This window comes from Zophobas morio, unplaced genomic scaffold (genome assembly GCF_036711695.1).
Source record: "Zophobas morio isolate AGI-343-1 ecotype UQ-CSIRO unplaced genomic scaffold, CSIRO_AGI_Zmor_V1 ptg000014l, whole genome shotgun sequence".
In the NCBI taxonomy this organism is placed as follows: Eukaryota; Metazoa; Arthropoda; class Insecta; order Coleoptera; family Tenebrionidae; genus Zophobas; species Zophobas morio.
This window is the reverse complement of record NW_026972119.1, coordinates 26,460,261-26,486,512: the sequence shown is the minus strand read 5'-3', so window position 1 is coordinate 26,486,512 and position 26,252 is coordinate 26,460,261. Positions and strand designations below refer to the sequence as shown.

The window sequence follows — 26,252 nt, the reverse complement described above, 5'->3', positions numbered from 1 at the left end:
TCACGGCCGACGGGAGGTGCTTCAAGCCCCTGACTGAAACAACATCCTTTAGTATCCGATCCGGATCGCTGTAAGCGATCCCTCACCTGTTTGTCTCTGGGGGCAGCCTACCGCGTAGTGGTTTACGCTCACTGAGGAAGAACCGTGTCGTACCGGAAGCTGCAAGCGGTTGCAACCCGAAACCAGGCCTCTGTCGGTCGTTCCCGGGTGGTGAACGCTCAAGTTGACGACGCTGAGGTCCGTGGCGGAGTCGTCTTGGGGATTGTCTTTCAGGCCGAGAATGGCGGCGATGGTGAAGGATTTGTTGTTGGACGCCGACGAGTTGCTGCGACAGCGGGGGTCCTCTTGCTGGGAGAGCTCCTCGCAGAGGGTGTTGGAAGAGGGGTCATTTTCGGGGAGCTGGGGCTCGTCGAGGTGGTGGTAGCTGAGGAAGTGGGACAGGGATGTGGAGTAGTTGTAGTGGTGGAGCATTTTCTAGGGGGTGGAAGGGGAACGCATGTTCCTGGTTTTGAAGCCTGAAAGAGGGATTTTTATTAGGTCGATAATCTCCGAAACTACTGGACCGATTGTTGTCAAATTATATGTGTACATTAGGACTATATAGTAACTATTACTTCAGTTTAATAAAATAAGATACTCTTTCATATGCAATTTATGAATCCGTGTTGAGTTTTTACCCTTGGCTTCCAGATTTTTTGGAAAAAATCAAAATTAATAACAATATTTTACAATTTAACTTTGAAATTGCAAAAACCGAATGCTGTCAAGTCTTGCAAATATTTTAAGGTTATTGGAAGCATGGTAAATGGTTAATCTAAATTTGTCCGTCAACAATTTTGGCAAATAAATGTTCTTCAAATTTATGATTGAGGAGACAAAATCAAATTTCATTTTCTTTTAACCGCTGATGCTTGTAATCTGAACGTGCTAGTAGTCAAAAGAATAGACATAAACAGTCGAAATTTTATTATATTTGAAGAAACGGGATTTGTCGAACTACATTTCAAGGGCGAAGAAAATTCTATCTCAATAATTTTCGATTTTTTTTTAATGTGAAAACCTTCTCGGGGGCATCTTCAACTGTCTTTTCAGTTTTTAGAAATTCTGCAGTTGAGTTTCGAGAATCCATAAGTTCTTCGAGGTTTGCAAAATCCCTAAAAATATCTAGAATTTAAGTGGTTCTCAAATTTTAGATTTATCAAACTTTTCATAGTTTCTAGAATTCTAGAATCCCAGTAATTTAGAGTAATTTCATTTTTTAAAGTTTCCACAGTTGGGGTTTCAGTCCACAAATTCTCTCAGGTCTACAGTCTTCTAGATTGCTACTGTAGACAATTGAGAGAATTCCAAGTATTTCCTATAAGTTTTCACAACTTTCACACTTTTTAGAATTTCTAGATTTTACACATTTCGAGTTTCTAGAGTTTTCACAGTTTCTAAAATTTTTAAAGTTTGAAAAACTTCCGTCTTTGCAGAGATTATGAAATTTCTGTGGAATCTAGAATTTTCACAATTTCTATATTCTCTAAATTTTTTAGTAATTCTAGATTTCTCAAAGCTTCTAGAGCCTCAAGAGTGTCCATGTAGAGTTTAAAGGATTTTGAGTTTTAAAAGTTTCCTAAAAGTTCTTCTAGGTCTGTAGAATCTCCAGTTTTTCTACATTTCGTGAATTGCTACAAAGGACAGTTGAAATGGTTTTAACAAATTTCGAAGGTTCCAGAACCACAGTTTTCGAAATTTCTGGAATTTTCAAAGATGTTAGAACTTATACAGCTTCCACATTTTCAAATATTTTTGTGTCCAGAAGTTCCAAAATTTTCTTACAATCTAGAATTTTCAAAATTTTGACACTTTCTAAATTTCCTAGCATTTGTAGATGAAAAATTCTTAGTTTTTCTACAGTTTCCTATATTGCCACAGAAGACAGTTGATATGGTTTTGACAGAACCTTCACTTCTTTTATAATTTCTAGATTTTTTTAGTTTTCGAGTTTCTAGAATTTTCAAAGTTCATAGAATTTTTAAAGTTTCCACAGTTGGGGTTTAATAGTCCACAAATTGTCTCAGGTTTGAAGAATTTCTAGTTATTCTACAATCCTCTCTGTAGATCGCCTCAGTAGACAGTTGATAGAATACTAAGAGTTTCCTAAATTTCCACAACTTTCACATCTTTTAAAATTTCTAAATTTTTTACACATTTAGAAGTTTTTAAAGATTTTACAGTTTCTAAAATTTTTAAAGTTTGTAAAACTTTCGTGTTTGCGGAGATTCCAAAATTTCTGTAAAATCTAGAATTTTCAGAATTTCTATATTCTTTAAATTTTCTAGTAATTCTAGATTTCTCAAGACTTCTATTCGAGAGTCTCGAGAATACCCATGTAGATTTTAAATGATTCTGGCTTTTAAGAGTTTCTCAAATTTTCAGAATCCATGAATTTTTCCAGGTGTAAATCCTCCAGTTCTTCTGACTTAACACAAAAGACAGTTGGTGTGGTTTTAACAAATTCCGAAGTTTCCAGAAGCTTCACGCCTTTTATAATTTGTAGATTGTTTACAGTTTTTGGAGTTTCTAGAGTTTTCAGAGTTTTTAGAATTCTTACAACTTCTAATTTTTCAAAAATTCTTTCAGTGCAAAACCTCTAAGAATTTCTAGAGTTTAAATAGTTCTCAAATTTTAGATTTATCAAACTTTCCGTAGTTTATAGAATTCTAGAATCGTAGCAATTCAGAGTAATTTCATTTTTTTCACAATGTTGAGGTTTCACAGTCCATAAACTCTCTCAGGTTTGAAGAATTTCCAGTTATTCTACAGTCTTCTAGATTGCCACAGTAGACAGTTGATAGAATTCTAAGTTTCCCAAATTTTCACAACTTTCACACCGTTTAGAATTTCTAGATGTTTTACACATTTCGAAGTTTCTAAAATTTTTAATCTAATCTAATAAGTTTGTAAAACTTTCGTCTTTGCAGAGATTCTAAAATTTCTGTAGAATCTAGAATTTTCACAATTTCTATATTCTCTAAATTTTCTAGTAATTCTAGATTTCTCAAAGCTTCTAGAGTCTTAACAGTGTCCATGTAGAGTTTAAAGGATTTTGACTTTTAAGAGTTTTCCAACTTTTCAGAGTCCATAAGTTTTTCTAGGTCTGTAGAATCTCCAGTTCTTCTACATTTCATAAATTGCCACAAAAGACAGTTGATATGGTTTTAACAAATTATGAAATTTCCAGAACCTCCAGACATTTTAGAATTTCTAGATTTTATACACTTTTCGAAATTTCTAGAATTTTCAAAGTTTTTAGAATTTTTACAATTATCAAATTTTCAAAAATTTGTGTGTCCAGAGGTTCCAAAATTTCCTTAGAATCTATAATTTTCAAAATATCTACACTTTCTAAATTTTTTAGCATTTGTAGATTAAAAACTCCTCAAGGTTTACAGACTCTCCAGTTCTTCTACAGTTTCCTATATTGCTACAGAAGACAGTTGATATGATTTTAACAGATTCCCAAGTTTCAAGAACCATCATACCTTTTAGAATTTCTAGATTTTTTACAGTTTTCGAGTTTCTAGAATTTTCAAAGTTTATAGAATTTTTAAAGTTTCCACGGTTGAGGTTTCACAGTCCACAAATTTTCTCAGGTTTCAGGGTTTTTACATATTTCGAAGTTTGTAAGGTTTTACAGTTTCTAAAATATTTTAAGTTTGTAAAACTTTCGTGTTTGTAGAGATTCCAAAATTTCTGTAGAATCTAGAATTTTCAGAATTTCTATAATCTCTAAATTTTCTAGTAATTCTAGATTTCTCAAAGCTTCTAGAGTCTCGAGAGTACACATGTAGAGATTAAAGGATTCTGGCGTTCAAAACTTTTTCAAATTTTCAGAGTCTTTTTCAAATTCTTCCAGGTTTATAGAATCCCCAGTTCTTTTACATCTCCTGAATTGCCACACAAACAGTTGATATGGTTTTAACAAATTCCGAAGTTTCCTTCGCGAGAGTTTTTAGAATTCTTACAACTTCCAAATTTTCAAAAATTCTTCCAGGTTTGCAGAACCCCTAAAAATAACTAGAGTTTAAATTTTTCTCAAATTTTAGATTTGTCAGATTTTCTATAGTTTCTAGAATTTTAGAATCTCAATAATTCAGAGTACTTTTAGTTTTTAAAGTTTCTACAGTTGGGGTTTCACAGTCCACAAATTCTTTCACGTTTGAAGAATTTCCAGTTTCCACAACATTCACAGCGTTTAGAATTCCTAAATTTTGACACATTTCGAAATTTCTACTTTCTAAAATTTTTAAAGATTTTAAGGCTTGTAAAACTTTCGTGTTTGCAGATATTCCAACATTTCTGTAGAATCTAGAATTTTCAGAATTTCTATATTTTTTAAATTTTCTAAGTAGTAATTCTAGATTTCTCAAAACTTCTATTCTTGAGTCTCGAGAATACCCATGGAGAGTTTAAAGGATTCTGGCTTTTAAGAATCCACAAATTCTTCCAGTTTGTAGAATCTCCATTTCTTCTACTGAATTGCCATAAAAGGCCGTTGATATGGTTTTAACATATTTTGACTGTCCAGATTCTTCACGCGTTTAAGTATTTCTAGATTTTTTACGGTTTTCGAAGTTTCTAGAGTTTTCAAAGTTTTTAGAATTTTTATAATTTTCAAATTTTCAAAAATCTTTGAGTCTAGAGGTTCCAAAGTTTTCCTAGAATCTAGAATTTTCAAAATTTCTAAACTTTTTAAATTTTCTAGCATTTATAGATTAAAAATTCCTCTAGGTTTACAGACTCTCCAGTTCTCGTACAGTTTTCTGTATTGCCACAGAAGACAGTTGATATGATTTTAACAGATTCCCAAGTTTCAAGAACCATCACATTTTTTAGAATTTCTAGATTTTTTTAACAGTTTTCGAGTTTCTAGAAATTTCAAAGTTTATAGAAGTTTCCACAGTTGCGGTTTCACAGTCCCCAAATTGTCTCAAGTTTGAAGAATTTCTAGTTATTCTACAATCTTCTATGTAGATTGCCACAGTAGACAGGATAGAATTCTAAGAGTTTCCTAAGCTTCCACAATTTTCATAACTTCAGAATTTTTAAATTTTTTACACATTTCAAGTTTCTAAAATTTTTAAAGTTTTTAAAGATTGTATAACTTTCATATTTGGAGACTTCAAAATTTCTGTAGAATCTAGAATTTTCAGAATTTCTACATTCTCTAAATTTTCTAATAATTCTAGATTACTCAAAGCTTCTAGAGTCTCGAGTGTACCCATGTAGATTTTAACGGATTCTTGCTTTTAAGAGTTTCCTAAATTTTCAGAATCCATGAATTGCCCCAGGTTTCTAGAATCGCCAGTTCTTCCAAATTAACACAAAAGACAATTGATGTGGTTTTAAGAAATTCCAAAGTTTCCATAACCTTAGCATCTTTTAGAATTTCTAGATTTTTTACAGTTTTCGGAGTCTCTAGAGATTTCAGTGTTTTTAGAATTCTTACAACTTCCAAATTTTCAAAAATTCTTCCAAGTTTGCAAAACCCCTAAGAATTTCTAGAGTTTAAACGGTTCTCAAATTTTAGATTTATCAAATTTTTCATTTTTCAAATTTTCCACAGTTAGGGTTTGACGGTCTACAAATTCTCTCAGGTTTGAAAATTTCCAGTTATATTCTACAGTCTTCTAAACTGCCGCAACAGACAGTTGACGGAATTCTAAGAGTTTCCTAAGTTTCCACAACTTTCACACCTTTTAGAATTTGTAGTTTTACACATTTTGAAGTTTCTACAGTTTTCACGGTTTCTAAAATTTTTAAGGTTTTTTTTTAACTTTCGTGCTTGCTGAAATTCCAAAATTTCTAAGAGAGTATACATGTAGAGTTTAAAGGATTCTGGCTTTTAAGAGTTTATCAAATTTTCAGAGTCTACAAATTCTTCCAGGTTTGTGGAATTTCCAATTCTTCTACATTTACTGAATTGTCACAAAAGACAGTTGATATGATTTTAACAATTCTAAAGTTTCCAAAACCTTCACCCCCTTTAGAATTTGTAAATTTTTACAGATTTCGGAGTTTCTAGAGTTTTCAGAGTTTTTAGAATTCTCACAACTTCCAAATTTTCTAAAATTTTTCCAGGTTTACAATACCGCTAAAAATTTCTAGAATTTAAATGGTTCTCAAATTTTAGATTTATCAAACTTTCCACAGCTTCTAGAATCCCAGTAATTTAGAGCAATTTCATTTTTAAAAATTTCCACAGTTGGAGTTTCACAATCCACAAATTCTCTCAGCTTTGAAGAATTTCCAGTTATTCTACAGTCTTCTAGATTGACACAGTAGACAGTTGATAGAATTCTAAGACTTTCCTAAGTTTCCACAACTTTCACACTTTTTAGAATTTGTAGTTTTTTACGCATTTCGAAGTTTCTAGATTTCTCATAATTTCTAAAATTTTTAAAGTTTGTAAAACTTTCGTGTTTGCGGAGATTTCAAAATTTCTGTAGAATCTAGAATTTTCAGAATTTCTATAATCTCTAAATTTTCTAGTAATTCTAGATTTCTCAAAGCTTCTAGAGTCTCGAGAGTACACATGTCGAGATTAAAGGATTCTGGCTTTTAAGAGTTTTTCAAATTTTCAGAGTCCATGAATTCTTCCAGGTTTGTAAAATCTCCACTTCTTCTTTTAACAAATTCCGAAGTTTCCAGAAGCTTTACGCCTTTTAGGATTTCTAGATTTTTTACAGTTTTCGGAGTTTCTAGAGTTTTTAGAATTTTTACAACTTCCAAATTTTCAAAAATTTTTCCAGCTTTGCAAAACCCCTAAGAATTTGTAGAATTTAAATGGTTATCAAATTTTAGATTTATCAAACTTTCCGTAGTTTCTAGAATTCTACAATCGCAGTTGATAGAATTCTAAGTTTCCTAAATTTTCACAACTTTCACACCGTTTAGAATTTCTAGATGTTTTACATATTTCGAAGTTTCTAAAATTTTTAAAGTTTGTAAAATTTTCGTGTTTGTAGAGATTCCAAAATTTCTGTACAATCTAGAATTTTCAGAATTTCTATATTTTCTAAATTTTCTAGTAATTCTAGATTTCTCGAAGCTTCTAGAGTTACAAGAGCACCCATGTAGAGTTTAAGGGATTCTGAATTTTAAGAGATTCCCAAGTTTTCAAAGTTCACAAATTCTTCCAGGTTTGTAGAATCTCCAGTTCTTCTACATCTCCTGAATTGCCACAAAAGACAGTTGATATGATTTTGTCAATTCTAAAGTTTCCAAAACCTTGGCGCCTTTTAGAATTTCTAGATTTTTTACAGTTTTCGAAGTTTCTAAAATTTTCTGAGTTTTTAGAAATTTTACAATTTCCAAATTTTCAAAAATTCTTCCAGGTTTGCACAACCTCTAAGAATTTCTAAAGTTTAAATGTTTCTCAAATTTTAGATTTATCAAACTTTCCATAATTTCTAGAATTCTAGAATCTCAGCAATTCAGAGTAATTTCATTTTTTAAGTTTCCACAGTTGGGGTTTCACAACTTCCACAGCTTTTAGAATTTCTACATTTTTACACATTTCGAAGTCTCTAGAGTTTTTACAGTTTCTAAAAGTTTTAAAGCTTTTAAAGTTTTTATTCCAAAATTTCTGTAGTATCTAGAATTTTCAGAATTTCTATAATCTCTAAATTTTCTGGTAATTCTAGACTTCTCAAAGCTTCTAGAGTCTCGAGAGTATACATGTAGGCTTTTAAGAGTTTATCAAATTTTCAGAGTCTACAAATCCTTCCAGGTTTGTGGAATTTCCAATTCTTCTACATCTACTGAACTGTCACAAAAGACAGTTGATATGATTTTAACAATTCTGAAGTTTCCAGAATCTTCGCGCCTTTTATAATTTCTAGATTTTTTACAGTTTCCGGAGTTTCTAGAGTTTTAGAGTTTTTAGAATTCTTACAACTTCCAAATTTTCAAAAATTCTTCCAGGTTTGCAGAACCCCTAAAAATGATTAGAGTTTAAATGTTTCACCAAACTTTCCATAGTTTCTAGAATTTTAGAATCCCGGTAATTCAGAATACTTTCAGTTTTTAAAGTTTCTACAGTTGGGGTTTCACAGTCCACAAATTCTTTCACGTTTGAAGAATTTCCAGTTTCCACAACTTTCACAACGTTTAGAATTCCTAAATTTTGACACATTTAGAAATTTATACTTTCTAAAATTTTTAAAGATTTTAAGGCTTGTAAAACTTTCGTCTTTGTAGAGATTCCAAAATTTCTGTAGAATCTAGAATTTTCAGAATTTCTATATACTTTAAATTTTCTAGTAATTCTAGATTTCTCAAAACTTCTATTCTATAGTTTCGAGAATACCCATGTAAAGTTTAAAGGATTCTGGCTTTTGAAATGGTTTTAACATATTTTGATGTTTCCAGAACCGAACCTTCATGTCTTTAAGTATTTCTAGATTTTTTACAGTTTTCGAAGTTTCTAGAGATTTCAAAGTTTTTAGAATTTTTACAGCTTTCAAATTTTCAAAAAATTTTGAGTCTAGAGGTTCCAAAGTTTTCCTAGAATCTAGAATTTTCAAAATTTCTACACTTTCTAAATTTTCTACTATTTGTAGATTAAAAATTCCTCAAGGTTTACAGACTCTCCAGTTTTTTTACAGTTTCCTGTATCCCCACAGAAGACAGTTGATACGGTTTTAACAAATTCCCAAGTTTTCAGAACCTTCACACCTTTTACAATTTCTTGATTTTTTTACAATTTTCAAGTTTATAGAATTTTAAAAATTTCCTAATTTTTTCAAATTTTATTCTAGGCTCTCTAAAATTCCTAATGTTTTGACAAAATTTCCAAAGTTCTCCCGATTTTTAGAGTTACTTGAATTTTCAGAGCTTCAACAGTTAACAAGTCTCCAATACTGAGTGTGCAAAGCTTGAAAATTTCCAGAATTTTGAGTACGTTTTTAGAACTCGCAAATTGTCTAAGGTTACAGAAAGTTTTCTATGAACTTATAAACATACGATTGTTTATTTATAGAATTCAGTGTTTCCAGATTTGTGTGCCTTCCTTTCCATAGTTTTTGGACTTCGTTAGAGTCTAGACAGTTACTAGACTTTCTTAATAAAAATGTATGAAGACGTTATCAACATTTTAATAAGAACAAAAATTTTGATAAGGATGTGAAATCTTCCCCGGGGGCTTTTGACTACGTGTGTATGAAAATGTTAATACTGAGTATTATTTATTCCGAGTGACTATTAATGTTTGTGATTTTAGCTGTCAGGTTGGCAGCAATTTATGATGGCATATCTGACATCAGATTGAAATTTTGTATGTCAATTCAGTAGCTGCCATCTTCCCAATGGTTTTTAGGCGCGCTTAAGTCAAAGTTGACAACTGTGAACTGACATACTAACATTGCTGCCAATAATTCAGGATTGCCAACTCAAAAATTTACTTCAATCATTCATTTTGTTGTATAAAACCAGAATAAAAAAAAATCGCGAAACACTTAGTAAACTCAACAAGAAAACTTACAGTATTTGAGAGACTCAGAGACTGTCGTTTTCCAAAATCATTTAAACAGATATTTTCTCTAACTAACCTTGGTTTTTTCCTAGATAGCAAGTGAAGTAAATTAAATAAATCAGTGTTACCAATGCATTTTGTTGTTATTCGTGCTCTGTCAAAAATTTGCTTTTATTTGCATATGCACGATTAAGATGGCCCCCATTCAGTGAAAAACATGTTATTATTTAATCACTCAAATTTAAGTTGGCAACAATGAATATTTTAAATTAAGCACCACGTTTGATTGGTGGATTTCGTGGCACAGAATTTAAAATGTGTTTATTTTAATAGTTTAGTTTTATTGTGCCCAGATACTCCATTTTCTGATGTGATACAGGTGAATTTAAAAATGATGATAGTTAATTTTTCACATAAATTCACTTTGAAAAACTTATAACATAATCAACAAGGTATTAAAAAAATTAAAAAAAATATGCCTACAATTAAAATTAGTTAAAATAAAAAATACCTATAAGTTATTTCAACGGCACTTAAAAGATTACTTGCTGCCAATCTAAATTTGAGTGAGTAATGACGTCGTTTCTTTACCAATCATCATCATTAAATCAGCAAAGCTGGGCAAAAATCAACTGTTGCAGCTGATATTTAGTTAGAAATTTTTCATTACGTATTTTTAAAAATAGATATCTCAGTTACTTATGGAAATTTCGGAACGCGGTTTTCGCCAGTGTTTTCAGCAATTCTAAATACTACCCAAGAAACATTTTTTTTCGGAAATGATATACAGTAGAATCAGATTTTGCCAAAAAAAATGCTTTTACACAAAATGACATAAGGATTAGTATTTAAATATTTAATAAATCATTTACGTCTAGAGGACCGTGAACACGATTGGATAATAAATTTTATCTTTCGAAAAATACGTACTTCTGTCTCTTGGCCATACCGACGATAGGCTTCGATAGTAAATTTATTTTCTTCTTGAGTTCACATTTTTCCGATATAAAGAAATAAACGTGAAAATTTGATTCAAAATTTGACAACTAATTGACCAATAAATTAATTTAGCAAGAAGTTAAATGAAGCGGCACATTAATAAATGAAGTTCACAGCCAACTAGATGCAAATCATTTAATAACACTCTATATTTATACAGGTGGAGAGTATACTACAAAAATTTAAGAGTGCTTCCCTCAAAGAAAGGTTTCTGGATTTTTTTCACAACTGGGCTTAGACAAAAAAATATATCTTGATGTTTACAAAATTAACTAAAATGTTTTGTCAAAAGTTGTTTCAGAATTACATTTAAGTAAGTGTGGATTCTATAATCTTGTATAAAAATCCAGTGAATTAAACTTAAATACAATGTTTGCGTTAATATTATAAATAATGGTAATAGTTTGTGTGTGTATTTATTTGTACTATGGTCTAATGCTGAAGAATTGTGTTGAAAACTTTAAGTTTTAGAATAAATTACTGTAAAATATGTAGATATAGGGTATAAAAACATTTACCTAAGTAAAACTTCCGTTCTAAAATTTAAACTCATTGGTTCTGAATAGAAAAAATAATCATTCTTACCACATTTCTGCAGTTATGATTCTTTCAACAATCATCAAAAAATAATGTTTAAATTTGAAAATTACGGAAAAATATGACCATATTCAAAAAGCTTTTAAAAATAAGTAAAGGATAATTTTGTAAGTAGACATATTCACAAATTTTAGGAAAAAAATCACCGTTTTACTGTTGAAAATAATTATATAATTCGAGAAAATCCTTCTATTTCAAATTAGTAGTTTACTACTCTATTTATTAAGCAGAGAATTTTAATTTTTAAATTACTTCATATTTTCTTGAAATGTTAATTTTTAGTTTGAATAATTGTTTAAATTCTACACCCCCATGCCACCATATCCACTCACCTTCACACAACGGCAATCAAACTCTCGTGAAAATCCTCACCGACTATCCGACGGGATTTTCCGTTTTCTTCTCGTCGGACACGCGGTTCTCGGAGCACCGGTTAATTGTCGCGGTTCCGCGTGAAGAATGGATCACATGACACCTCGAGGTTGAGCACTTGTAATAAGTGTATTAACGAAATAAAGCTTGCAGGAAGCAAGTTGGTTATCTCAGTCGATGATATTACTGACACAAGGTATAGTTGTTCCAGTGCTCATCATCGAACCCCTCCAGCCACAGGGGTGGGTTTAATGTGCGGACACACCCCCACGCGATTTGCCGACCTCAGCCCTCAACCTGGATGATGCATCCGCCAGATTCCCCACGAATGCTCTTATTAGCTTTTCAATGGGATCATTTTGCTGGAGGTATGTGGCGGTGTGTCGGCCTCAAAGCGCACGGAAATGTCGAAATTATAATTGATCTTTTTGAGGGGTTAGGAGACGGAAGAGTGATTTCTTATGAATATGCGAATAATGGGATTGGTGGTGGTGGTGGATACTTTTTAAGTTATAAACTTTAGTGACAAATTAATACTTGTCTTGAATATCGAATAGAATCATTCTAATGTATTGATTATGATTTGTGGTTATAGATTACAAACCGTAAATTGATCTCGTAATAATTTCATTGGCCACATCCTGAGCAAAATCCGTTCAAGGATTGATTTTCTCTAAAAGCATCATGGGGTGGATGTTTATCGAAGGCAGTGTCTTTTTTGTGAAACTTGGTGCAGAAAACTCATAAAAATGTTTACAACTGCATTTTTCTAAAGCACTTTTGCAAGTAAATCGCATTTAAAATGCACTATTTAAAAATTTTAGTTAAATTTGATCCTCATGAATAGACGAAAATAACATTTCTTTGTGTTTTTGACCTGATGTTGAATAGAAATTCATTAAGCTAAAAATTCCATCAGGTCTAGTTTCCGAGATAATTTAAGAGACTTGATATTTTTGAAATGTCATTTTCTTTCAAGTTTGAGGGGGCTGAAATAATACACCCTTAAAAAAAGAAAATGAGGGAGATTCACATTTGGAATGCAAGAAAAGTAGACAGTTGTTAATATAGCAATTTATTAATTGCTTAACTCAGAAAAAACTGATGTAATTTACCTTCAAATTTTTTAAATTTCATAATACATATGTCGAATTCGCATATTTTAACATCTCCCAACAAATTTCGATCATATTTAATTTGAAAAAGTTTACATCAGTCTTCAAGCTTTTACATTTTTACCAAAAAACTAAAACTTTTTCCAGTTTACGTGTTTTTTTTCTTCAAAAAAAAATCATCTCTTGACAATAGATTCATTAAAGTCATAGCTTTACGGCTCGACATTTTGAATATCTTAATTTCGACATTTTAAGTTCTAAAGGTTCAACACTTTTAAAAATCGAGGCTTCAAAATTACAAAATTCGGTTAAAAAAGTGACCTTTTCAATCCCTCGTGATTTTTTCCAGAAAATAGCTTTGATATTAATTTTGACATAAATCTCAATCTTTATTTGTCAAAGTGAACCCTTTGACTTTTGGAATCTTCAAATTTTCAATTTTTAAATTGTGGAGCTTCAATATTTAATAACAATGAAAATCCTCGGCTATTTTTAATCAATTTGACATTCATTTTGACATCAGTGCCAAATTTTTATTTGTCAAAACCGACACCTTGACGTTTTAAATTTTGTACTTCAACTTCTAATTTCTAGAGCTTCGATATTTATAGTAATTAAAAACCTCGGATTTTTAAAAACCCTTCGAGATTATTGACATGAATCCCATAACTTTGTTTGTCAAAGTAGGCCTTGATTTTTAAATCTTGAACTTAAAAGTCCGGGTTTTTTAAATATTTTTGTCATTAATTTTGACATCAATCCCAAAATGGATCCTCCGAGTCCCATTTCTTTTTTAATATTTGACATTCATTGAGGTCAATCCCAAATCTTTATTTGCCAAAGCCGGCTTCGTTTTTGCGGTTCATTTTGACATCGGTCTCAGTCCTTAATTTGGCAAAGTAGAAACCAGGACCTTTTAAGGCGTGAACTTCCATTTCTAAATTCTAGAAATTTAATATCAATTAAAAACAACGTTTTTCTTTAATTTCTGACATTAATTTTGACATCAATCTCAAATTTTTATTTGTCAGAATGGACCCTCCGACTTTTTAAATCTTGAATTTCAACTTCTAAATTCTGAAAGTTCAGTAGTAATATTAATTACAAGCCACGTTCCTTTGTTAATCTTTGACTTTCATTGAGGTCAATCCCAAATCGTTTTGTTTGTCAAACTCGGCTTCGTTTTAGAGATTAATTTTTACATCGGTCTCAATCCTTAATCAACTTTTTAAATCTTGAACTTCAATTTCTAAATTGTAGAAGTTCAATATTAATATTAATTGAAAACTCGGATTTTCTTTTTAAATCTCTGACATTAATTTTAACATCAATGGTAAATCTTTGTTTCTGTCAAAGTTGACAACCCGACATTTTAAATCTTGAGCTTCTACTTGAAAACCTGAAGCTTCAGTATTAATATCAATTAAAAGCCCCGTTTTTTTATATCTTTGACATTAATTTTGACATCAATCCCAGATTTGTATTTGTCAAAATGCCCCATTTCTTTTTTAATCTTTGACATTCATTGAGGTCAATCCCAAAATATGATTTATCAAACCCGGCTTCGTTTTTGAGATTCATTTTGACATCAGTCTCAATCCTTAATTTGTTAAAGTGGATACCCCGACTTTTTATATCTTGAATTTCAATTTCGATATTCTGAAAATTCAATAATAATATTAATTGAAAGCTCGTTTTTGTTTTTAAATCTCTGACATAAAATTTGACATCAATCCCGAATCTTTGTTTTTGTCAAATCGACTTTTTAAATCCTGAGTTTCCACTTTAAAACCTGAAGCTTCAGTATTAATATTAATCAAAAATCCCGGTTTTTTTATATCTTTGACGTCAATTTTTACATCAGTCCCAAATTTTTATTTGTCAAAATGGACCCTCCGACTTTTTAAATCTTAAACTTCAACTTCTAAATTTTGAAAGTTCAATAGTAATATTGATTCCAAGCCCCATTTTTTTTTAATCTTTGACATTCATTGAGATCAATCCTAAATCTTTATTTGTCAAAGCCGGCTTCGTTTTTGAGATTCATTTTGACATCGGTCTCAATCTTTAATTTGTCAAAGTGAAAACCTCGACTTTTTAAACATTGAACTTCAATTTCTAAATTCTGGAAGTTCAATACTAATATTAATTAAAAACTCCGGTTTATTTAAATCTCTGACATTAATTTTGACATCAATTCCAAATCTGTGTTTTTGTCAAAATGGACAACTCGACTTTTTAAATCTTGAGCTTCCACTTTAAAACTAGAAGCTTTATCATTAATATTAATTAAAAGCCTCGTTTCTTTTTATACCTTTGACATTAATTATGATATCAATCTCAAATTTTTATTTATCAAAATGGACCCTCCGACTTTTTAAATCTTGAACTTCAACTTCTAAATTTTGAAAGTTCAGTAATAATATTGATTTCAAGCCCCATTTCTTTTTTAATCTTTGACATTCATTGAGGTCAATCCCAAATCTTATTTGTCAAAGCCGGCTTCGTTTTTGAGAATCATTTTGACATCGGTCTCAATCTTTAATTTGTCAAAGTGGAAACCTCGACTTTTTAAACCTTGAACTTCAATTTCTAAATTCTGGAAGTTCAATATTAATATTAATTAAAAACTCCGATTTATTTAAATCTCTGACATTAATTTTGAGATCAATCCCAAATCTGTGTTTTTGTCAAAATGGACAACTCGACTTTTTAAATCATGAGCTTCCACTTTAAAACTTGAAGCTTTAGCATTAATATTAATTAAAAGCCTCGTTTCTTTTTACACCTTTGACATTAATTATGACATCAATCTCAAATTTTTACTTATCAAAATGGACCCTCCGACTTTTTAAATCTTGAACTTCAACTTCTAAATTCTGAAAGTTCAGTAGTAATATTGATTTCAAGCCCCATTTCTTTTTTAATCTTTGACATTCATTGAGGTCAATCCCAAATCTTATTTGTCAAAGCCGGCTTCGTTTTTGAGATTCATTTTGACATCGGTCTCAATCTTTAATTTGTCAAAGTGGAAACCCCGACTTTTTAAATATTGAACTTCAATTTCTAAATTCTGGAAGTTCAATATTAATATTAATTAAAAACTCCGATTTATTTAAATCTCTGACGTTAATTTTGATATCAATCCCAAATCTGTGTTTTTGTCAAAATGGACAACTCGACTTTTTAAATCATGAGCTTCCACTTTAAAACTTCAAGCTTTATCATTAATATTAATTAAAAGCCTCGTTTCTTTTTATACCTTTGACATTAATTATGACATCAATCTCAAATTTTTATATGTCAAAATGGACCCTCCGACTTTTTAAATCTTGAACTTCTACTTCTAAATTTTGAAAGTTCAGTAGTAATATTGATTCCAAGTCCCATTTCTTTTTTAATCTTTGACATTCATTGAGATCAATCCCAAATCTTTATTTGTCAAACCCGGCTTCATTATTGAGATGAATTTTGACATCGGTCTCAATCTTTAATTTGTCAAAGTGAAAACCTCGACTTTTTAAAGCTTGAACTTCAATTTCTAAATTCTGGAAGTTCAATATTAATATTAATTAAAAACTCCGGTTTATTTAAATCTCTGACATTAATTTTGACAACAATCCCAAATCTTTGTTTTTGTCAAAGTGGAGAACTCGACTTTTTAAATCTTGTGCTTCCACTTTAAACTCCGAAGCTTCTGTATTAATATTAAATAAAAGCCCCTGTTTTATATCTTTGACATTAATTTTGACATCAGTCCCAAATTTTTAATTATCATAATGGAGCCTGCGAATTTTTAAATCTTGCACTTCAACTTCTAAATTCTGAAAGTTCAGTAGTAATAATAATTAGAAGCCCCTTTTCCTTTTTCAATCTTTGACATTAATTGAGGTCAATCCCAAATCTTTAATTGTCAAACTCGGCTTCGTTTTTGAAATTAATTTTGACATCGGTCTCAATCCTTAATTTGTCAAAGTAGAAACCTTGACTTTTTAAATCGCGAACTTCAGTTTCTAAATTCTGGAAGTTCAATATTAATATTAATTCAAAACTCCGGTTTTTCTAAATCTCTGACATTAATTTTGACATCAATCTCAAATCTGTATGTTTGTCAAACTGGACAACTCGACTTTTTAAATCTTGAGCTTCCACTTTAAAATTTGAAGCTTTAGCATTAATATTAATTAAAAGCCTCGTTTCTTTTATACCTTTGACATTAGTTTTGACATCAATCCCAAATTTTTATTTGTGAAAATGATCCCTCCGACTTTTTAAATCTTGAACTTCTACTTCTAAATTTTGAAAGTTCAGTAGTAATATTGATTCCAAGTCCCATTTCTTTTTTAATCTTTGACATTCATTGAGATCAATCCCAAATCTTTATTTGTCAAACCCGGCTTCATTATTGAGATGAATTTTGACATCAGGCTCAATCTTTAATTTGTCAAAGTGGAAACCCCGACTTTTTAAATATTGAACTTCAATTTCTAATTTCTGGAAGTTTAATATTAATATTAATTAAAAACTCGTTTTTTTTTTAATTTCTAATAATAATTTTGAGATCAATCTTAAATCTTTGTTTCTGTCAGAGTGCATAACTCGACCTTTTAAATGTTGAACAACTTCCACTATAAAACCTGAAGCTTCAGTATTAATATTAATTAAAAGCCCCGTTTTTTTATATCTTTGACATTAATTTTGACATCAGTCCCAAATTTTTATTCGTCAAAATGGACCCTCCGACTTTTTAAAACTTGAACTTCAACTTCTAAATTCTGAAAGTTCAGTAGTAACATTGATTAGAAGCCCCATTTCTCTTTTAATCTTTGACATTCATTGAGGTCAATCCCAAATTTTTATTTGTCAAACTCGGCTTCGTTTTTGAGATTCATTTTGACATCGATCTCAATCCTTAATTTGTCAAAGTGGAAACCTGGACTTTTTAAATCTTGAAGTTCAATATTAATATAAATTAAAAACTCGTTCTTTTTAAATCTCTGACATTAATTTTGACATCAATCTTAAATCTTTGTTTGTCAAAGTGATCATCTCCACATTTTAAATCTTGAACTTTGACTTTTAAACGCTGAAACTTCAGTAGTAATAAGTATTAATTAAAAGACCCGTTTTTTTGAATATCTTTGACATTAATTTTGACATCAATCCCAAATTTTTCAAATGTCAAATCTCTGACTTCTTTTTTAATCCCTTTGACATTAATTTAGACATCAGCGGCAAACCTTAATTTGTCAAAGAAGACACCTCGACTTTTTAAGTCTTGAACTTTGACTTCTAAATTCTGGAGCTTCAATATCAATATTAATTAAAAACCCCAACTTTTTAAATCTCTTTGACACTAATTTTGACATCAATCCCAAATCTTTTAAAAAGCTGAAGCTTCAGTAATAATATTAATTAAAAGCCCCGGTTTTTTTAATATATTTCTCATTAGTTTTGATATCAATCCTAAATTTCTATTTGTTCAAACGGTGAAATCTTGAAGTTCAACTTTTAGAACCTGAAGAATCAATGTTATTATTAATTAAAAGCCCCGGGTTATTTTAAATCTCTTTGACATTAATTTTGACATCAATCCCAAATTTGTATTTGTCAAAATGGACCTTCCCACTTATTAACCTTGAGCTTGAACTTTTAAATTCTGAAAATTCAATATTAATATTAATAAAAAATCTCGAGTTGTTTGACAATTTTCACATCAATCCCAAATGTTTATTTGTCAAAAGGGACGCCTCGACGGTCTAAATCTTGAACTTCGAATTTTAAGTTCTGGAACTTCAATATTTACATTAATTAAACACCCCAACTTTTTAAATCTCTTTGACACTAATTTTGACATCAATCCCAAATCTTTGTTTGTCAAAGCGATCATCTCGACATTTTAAATCTTGAACTTTGACTTTTAAACGCTGAAGCTTCAGTATTAACAAGTACTATTTAAATGACCCGTTTTTTAAATATCTTTGACATTAATTTTGACATCAATCCTAAAATTCAATTTGTCCAAATGGTTAAATCTTGAACTTCAACTTTTAGTTTCTGAAGAATCAATGTTAATACTAATTAAAAGCCCCGCGTTATTTTAAGTCTTTCTGACATCAATCCTAAATTTTTATTTGTCAAAATTAACCCTCCGAATTTTTAAGTCTTGAACTTCAACTTCTAAATTCTGAAAGTTCAGTAGTAATATTAATTACAAGCCCCATTTATTTTTTAATCTTTGGTATTCATTGAAGTCAATCCCAAATCTTTATTTGTCAAACTCGGCTTCATTTTTGAGATTCATTTTGACATCGGTCTCAATCCTTAATTTGTCGAAGTGGAAACCTCGACTTTTTAAACCTTGAACTTCAATTTCTAAATCCTGGAAGTTCAATATTAATATGAATTCAAAACTCGGATTTTCTTTTTAAATCTCTGACATTAATTTTGACATCAATCTTAAATCTTTGTTTCTGTCAAAGTGGACAACCCGACTTTTTAAATTTTGAGCTATCAATTAAAGGACCGGACTTCTTTTTTATTCCCTTTAGAGCTTCAATATTAATGTTAATTAAAGAAACTGGCGCTTTTAAATCTTTTTGACATTAATTTTGACAGAAATTCCAAATATTTGTTTGTCAAAGTGGACATCTGGATCTATTAAATCTTGAACTTCAACTTTAAAAGTTGAAGCTTCAGTAATAATATTAATTAAAAGGCCCGTTTTTTTCAATATCTTTGACATTAATTTTGACATCGATGCCCCAAATTTTTATTTGTCAAAATGGACTCCTGATTTTTTAAATCTTGAAGCTCAATTTTTAAATTGTGAAGTTTCAATGTTAATACTTTAATTGGATTTTTTTAAACCTCTTTGATGTTAATTTTGACATCAATCCCAAATCTTTGTTTGTCAAAGTGGACATTTCGCTTTTTTAAATCTTGAACTTCGACTTCTGAAATTTGAAGCTTCAATATTAATATTAATTAAAAGCTCCGTTTTGTTTTAATATCTTTGACATTAATTTTGACATCGATCCCACATTTTTATTTGTCAAAATGGACCTTCCGAGTTTATAAATCTTGAACTTCAACTATTAAATTACGAAGTTTCATTGTCAATAATAATTAAAACCTTGTTTTTAATCTCTGTGATATTAATTTTGACATCAAAACCAAATCTTTATTTGTCAAAACGTACGGCTTCGACTATCTAAATCTTGAACTTCAAGTTTTAAATTTTGAAGTTTCAATGTTAATATCAATCAAAAGCCCGGACTTCTTTTTTAATACATTTGACATTCACTTTGACATCAGCCCCAAACCTCAATTTGTCAGGGTAGACACCCCGACTTTTTAGATCTTGGATTTTGACTTTTAAATTTTGCAACTTCAATATTAATGTTAATATAAGAACCTGGCGTTTTTAAATCTTTTTGACATTCATTTTGACAGCAATTCCAAATATTTGTTTGTCAAAGTGGACATCTCGACGTTTTAAATCTTGAACTTCAACTTTAAAAGTTGAAGCTTCAGTAATAATATTAATTAAAAGTCCCGTTTTTTTTTAATATTTTTTACATTAATTTTGACATCGATCCCAAATTTTTATTTGTCAAAATGGACTCCCGACTTTTTATGTCTTGAATTTCAATTTTTAAATTCTGAAGTTTCAGTGTTAATAGTAATTAAAAGTTTCGTTTTTTTTTAAATCTCTTTGATATTCATTTTGACATCAATCCCAAATCTTTGTTTGTCAAAGTGGACATTTCTCTTTTTTAAATCTTGAACTTCCACTTCTGAAATTTGAAGCTTCAATATTAATATTAATTAAAAGCTCCGTTTTGTTTTAATATCTTTGACATTAAATTTGACACCGATCCCAAATTTTGATTTGTCAAAATGGATCGTCCGACTTTATAAATCTTGAACTTCAACTATTAAATTACGAAGTTTCATTGTCAATAATAATTAAAAACTCTACCTTTTTTTTTAATCTCTGTAATATTAATTTTGACATCAAAACCAAATCTTTATTTGTCAAAACGGACGGCTTCGACTATCTAAATCTTGAACTTCAAGTTTTAAATTTTGAAGTTTCAATGTTAATATTAATCAATAGCACGGATTTTTTTTTTAATAATTTTGACATTCATTTTGACCTCAACCCCAAACCTCAATTTGTCAAAGTAGACACCTCGAATTTTTAAATCTTGAATTTTGACTTTTAAATTTTGCATCTTCAATATTAATGTTAATTAAAGAAACTGGCGTTTTCTTTTTGACGTTAATTTTGACAGGAGTCCCAAATATTTGTTTGTCAAAGTGGACATCTCGACCTTTTAAATCTTGAACTTCAACTTTAAAAGTTGAAGCTTCAGTGATAATATTAATTAAAAGTCCCGTTTTTTTTTAATATCTTTGGCATTAATTTTGACATCGATTCCAAATTTTTATTTGTGTCAAAATGGACTCCCCACTTTTTATATCTTGAATTTCAATTTTTAAATTCTGAAGTTTCAATGTTAATATTTATTAAGTTTCGTTTTTTTTTAAATCTGTTTGATATTAATTTTTAAAGCAATCCCAAATAATTTGTATGTCAAATTGGACATTTCGTTTTTTTAAATCTTGAACTTCGACTTCTGAAATCTGAAACTTAATATTAATATTAATTAAAAGCTCCCAAATTTTGATTTGTCAAAATGGATCGTCCGACTTTATAAATCTTGAACTTCAACTATTAAATTACGAAGTTTCATTGTCAATAATAATTAAAAACTCTACCTTTTTTTTTAATCTCTGTAATATTAATTTTGACATCAAAACCAAATCTTTATTTGTCAAAACGGACGGCTTCGACTATCTAAATCTTGAACTTCAAGTTTTAAATTTTGAAGTTTCAATGTTAATGTCAATCAAAAGCCCGGACTTCTTTTTTAATACATTTGACATTCATTTTGACATTAGCCCCAAACCTCAATTTGTCAAAGTAGACACCACGACTTTTTAAATCTTGAATTTTGACTTTTAAATTTTGCATCTTCAATATTAATGTTAATTAAAGAAACTGGCGTTTTTAAATCTTTTTGACATTAATTTTGACAGCAATCCCAAATATTTGTTTGTCAAAGTGGACATCTCGACCTTTTAAATCTTGAACTTCAACTTTAAAAGCTGAAACTTCAGTAATAATATTAATTAAAAGTCCCGTTTTTTTAATATCTTTCACATTAATTTTGACATCGATCCCAAATTTTTATTTGTCAAAATGAACTCCCGACTTTTTATATCTTGAATTTCAATTTTTAAATTCTGAAGTTTCAATGTTAATATTTATTAAAAGTTTCGTTTTTTTTTAAATCTCTTTGATATAAATTTTGACAGCAATCCCAAATAATTTGTATGTCAAATTTGTATGTCAATATTAATAGCCCCATTTTGTTTTAATATCTTAGACATTAATTTTGACACCGATTCCAAATTTTTATTTGTCAAAATGGACCTTCCGACTTTATAAATCTTGAACTTCAACTATTAAATTATGAAGTTTCAATGTCCATAATGATTAAAAACTCTAGATTGTCTTAAATCTCTGTAATATTAATTTTGACATCAATCCCAAATCTTCATTTATCAAAATGGACGCATTGTCATTTTAAATCTTGAACTTCAACTTTTAAATTCTGAAGCTTCTACATTAACATAAATTAAAATCTCCGACTTAAATCTCTTTGATATTACTTTTGAAAATTAACATGTTTATCTCCAGTAAAATTTGTTAGCAAGAAATTATCAAAAAACAAATCTGGTAAAAAAAAATATAGTTGGTTATGCTTCAAAGACAAAAGACATTCTCATAACAACTTCTGAGCTTTTTCCACTTAAAACACGTAACTCGTCCTTAATCCCTAATCTATCAAGAAATTTTCTTGTACCTAGCATCAGCATGCGCCACCACCCCTCTAATGAATTTATTACATCTCCACGAAGTCACTTGATTACCAAGCAGTAGATGAAAGTTAAACAGCGAATTTTCAGGCATGCCCTTCGCCCTAAAGCTCGCAGTGGCACTTAACACGACGCAAACTGCATGCATGTATGCGGTTGTTTGACATTATTATTAGGCCGTTTTGCGGCGGCTGTTTGTCTCCAGCAGGGATTGGAAGTCGGCGTGGGTCGGAGACTCCGCCCCCGGATCATCTTCATCGCTAGGCGCATGCCTCGTTGCAGGGGGTCGCAGGTACGCCTCCGCGTTCATATTTCATAATTCCAACCCCGTTACAACATTCTTCCTTCATTATCTTTTCTATGTATACAAGTTAATTTCACCCTACCTTCTACATTATAATTCTCTTATTATACTAAGTTGCGGCAAGCGGAAAGGTGGAGAAATTAGGTGGCGGCTGATGAGGCATCGGAGGCTTGTAGGTGGAGGAAAGTGGAAATGTATAAGAGAAATGGTCTTGGTCGATGAATGTACAAAGTTTTTAACGGGGTGGATTAGCTGGGGTGGTTTTACTTTTTTTTTTTTGTTATACAGATAAATCGCCATTAATCGTCAGAATTGTCAGTATCTGTTTAATAATTTTCTGTGCTTTCAAGTAAACATGTTTCGTCGTTCTTAAATTGATCTTCCTGGTGTATCAAAATTTTAAAAACCCATACTGTAGTTTCTGAAATAAAGTCTAACTTTTAACATCTATATAAGTTAACTGATGCAGCGTACATTAATCAAAATTTTCTCGTTTATGTCCCCCTAAAAAATGATGACGTCATTTTACAATTTAAGCCTAATTAATGTTCCTTAAATCTGATTATTATATATCCCTGAATGTATGATTTAAAAATCCGTGTTGAGTTTTCACCCTAAATATCCAAATTTTTGAGAAAAAATCAAAATTCTGTAACAATATTTTACAATTTAACTTTGAAATTACAAAAACTGAATGCTGTAAAATCTTGCAAATATCTTAATGTTATTGGAAGCTTGGTAAATCGTTAATCAAAATTTATCCGTCAGCTTACAATTTTCCCGAATAAAAATGTTCTACAGATTTATGAATGTTTTTGGGAAAACTGAGTGTGGTTAATTAATTTGAGGAGACAAAGTCAAATTTCATTTTCTTTTACAGCTGGTGCTTGTAGGTAATCTGAACGTCCAATAGTCGAGTTTTTCAAAGTATAAACATAAATAGTCGAAGTTAACTATGTACTGGATCGCAAGACAAAAATCGCAAAATCTACTTTTATAATATCTAAGTTTCAAGAGCGAAGGAATTTCTGTGCAAATAATTTTCGAATTTTTTTTAAGAATGTAAAACCTTCTAGAGGACCTCAACTGTTTTCGCTGTTACAATTTTCCATTTTTCAATTTTTCAGTTTCTCAAATTTTTATTTTTTGGTCTTTAATTTTTTCGTGTGCTCGATTTTTCAAGTTCTTGATTTTTACTTTTCATTGATCCGATTTTTTAATTTTCATTTTCTCGACTTTATATCAAAATTTTTCGTTTTTCATTTCCTTTCAATTATATAATTTCTCGTCCTCATTCAATTTTTCAAATTTTCAACCTTGGATTTCCAATTTTTAAATTTTTCAATTTTCCAATAATACATATGTAATTCGTTTTTTCGATTTTTAAGTTTCTCAATTTTAATTTTTCTATTTTTGAATTTTTCCTTTTTTTAAATTCTCACGTTCTTGATTTTCAGCTTTTTCGATTTTTCAAAGTTTCGTTTTATACATTTTCATTTTTTCATTTCTGATTTTTCAATTTTACAGTAGTACAAATGTTCCATTTTTTTATTCGAAAAGTTGAAAAATCGAAAAACTGAAAAAACGAAAAATTGCTAATCGAAGAAATGAAGAAACGAGAATCGAAACATTTAAAAACTAAAAATAAAAATCGGAAAAATGAAAAGAAGAAAAAAACAATTGAATCGAAAAATTGGAAAACCCAAATATTGTAAAATCGAAAAATTATAGATCGTCAAAATTGTAAAAGTCACAAAAAACTGTTACACTAAAAGTTCTAAAATTAAAAAATTAAATATAGAGAAATTGAAAAAATAAAAGTCTATAAAGTTAAAATAGAAAAAGTGAAAAATCGAATAAATGAAAAAGTTTTAAAATAATTTAAAAATGAAAGAATTTTAAAAATAATTTAAAAACGGAAAAATTCTAAAATCGTAAAAATGAAAAAGTAAAACATTTAAAAACTGTAATTATTATTATTACATATAAGAAATGAAAACTAGAAAAATGCAAATCAAAAACTGAAGAAATGAAAAATTGCTAAAATCGAGAAAAGGAAAAATCTTTAACTAAAAAAAATCAAAAATTAAAAAATCAAAAAATTGACAAATTTTGCATTAAAAAAAGAAAATTTATTAAATCAGAACATTGGAAAACCCAAATATTGAAAAAATAAAGTAAATAAAAATCGAAAAGAAAAATTGCAAAATCTGAAAATTGAAATTTCCAAAAGTTGGAAAATCGAAAAACTGAAGAAACCAAAAATCGAAAAATTATAAAATGAAGAATTATAAGAAAAAAAATTAAAAAACCAAAACGAATGATTTCAAATCGAAAATTTGAACAAATGAAAAATTAAAGAATAGAAAAATAGAAAAATTCAAAATTCAAAAAACGAGAAATTTTTAATCGAAAAATTGCAAATCGAAAAACTAGGGACATAAAAAATTGAAACATCGACTAATTGTAATATTAAAAATTGAAAACTCATGAAACTGCAAACCGAAAAATTGCAAAATCTAAAAATTAAAACTTTCAAAAGTTGGAACCATCAAAAAATTGAAGAAACAGAAAACACTAAAATTTCAAAAAATTGGAAATCCAAAAACTGAAGAAACGAAAATCTGAAAAAATTGAAAATGAAAAACAAATAATTATAAAATTCGACCACTGAAAAATCGAAAAATTGTAAGAATAAAGAAAACAAAAAACCGAGTCGAAAAATTGCGAACCGAAAATTTGAAGAAATCAAAAATTGAAGAGTCGGGAAATGGAAAAATAAAAAATTGCAAACTCGAGAAATGTTTAATCCAAAAATTACAAATCGCAAAATTAGAAACATGAAACATTGAAAAGTCGAAAATTTGACAAATTAAAAATTTCAAACCTAAAAATTTCAAAATCTAAAAATTAAAACTTCCAAAAGTTTGAAAAATCGAAATATTGAAGAAACAAAAAAATTGGTCTAAAGAGTTTAGACAGTACTTCCCCTGGCTGTCGGAAATGTGACGACTGCATGCCTATTATGTTTTTTTTTCGCAGTGGATTTCAAAGAATTCGGTTTTGTAGTTCCTGATTAAATCAATAAAATATATTTACGCATTCATTAATTTTTTTGAGTCACTCTGTATATGCAAATCCAAAAAATATGAATGGAGTGATAAATGACAAGTACAGACTCATCATATTTTGTACATTTTAGATATGATTTATTCGGCAAACTTTCCAGCTGACGTCATCAAGTTTTTGGAGGGGATAAGCAAATATATTTTGACTAAACATTTATTATGCTCTTTATAACCTTAAAACATCTGCAAGATTTCAAAGCATTCGGTTTTGTAGTTTCTGAGTAAATCAGTAAAATAAATTTACGCATTCATTAATTTTTTTG

At 29.6% G+C, this 26,252-nt stretch overlaps 1 protein-coding gene across 2 annotated transcripts in view; it reads left to right on the top strand.

Annotated features, from left to right (window-relative positions):
• The window catches only part of LOC135129071 (cardioactive peptide), a 48,675-nt gene that overhangs the window by 5,827 nt on the left and 16,596 nt on the right, over positions 1-26,252 (top strand). The window contains exon 1 of one of the 2 annotated variants that reach the window (XM_064056154.1): positions 11,763-11,859. The exons of the other annotated variant lie outside the window; for it this stretch is intronic. Coding sequence (XP_063912224.1) covers positions 11,793-11,859 — 67 coding nt within the window. The 5' untranslated portion in view covers positions 11,763-11,792. Of the gene's footprint in view, positions 1-11,762; positions 11,860-26,252 lie in introns of those variants that run through there. 2 annotated transcript variants of the gene reach the window in all.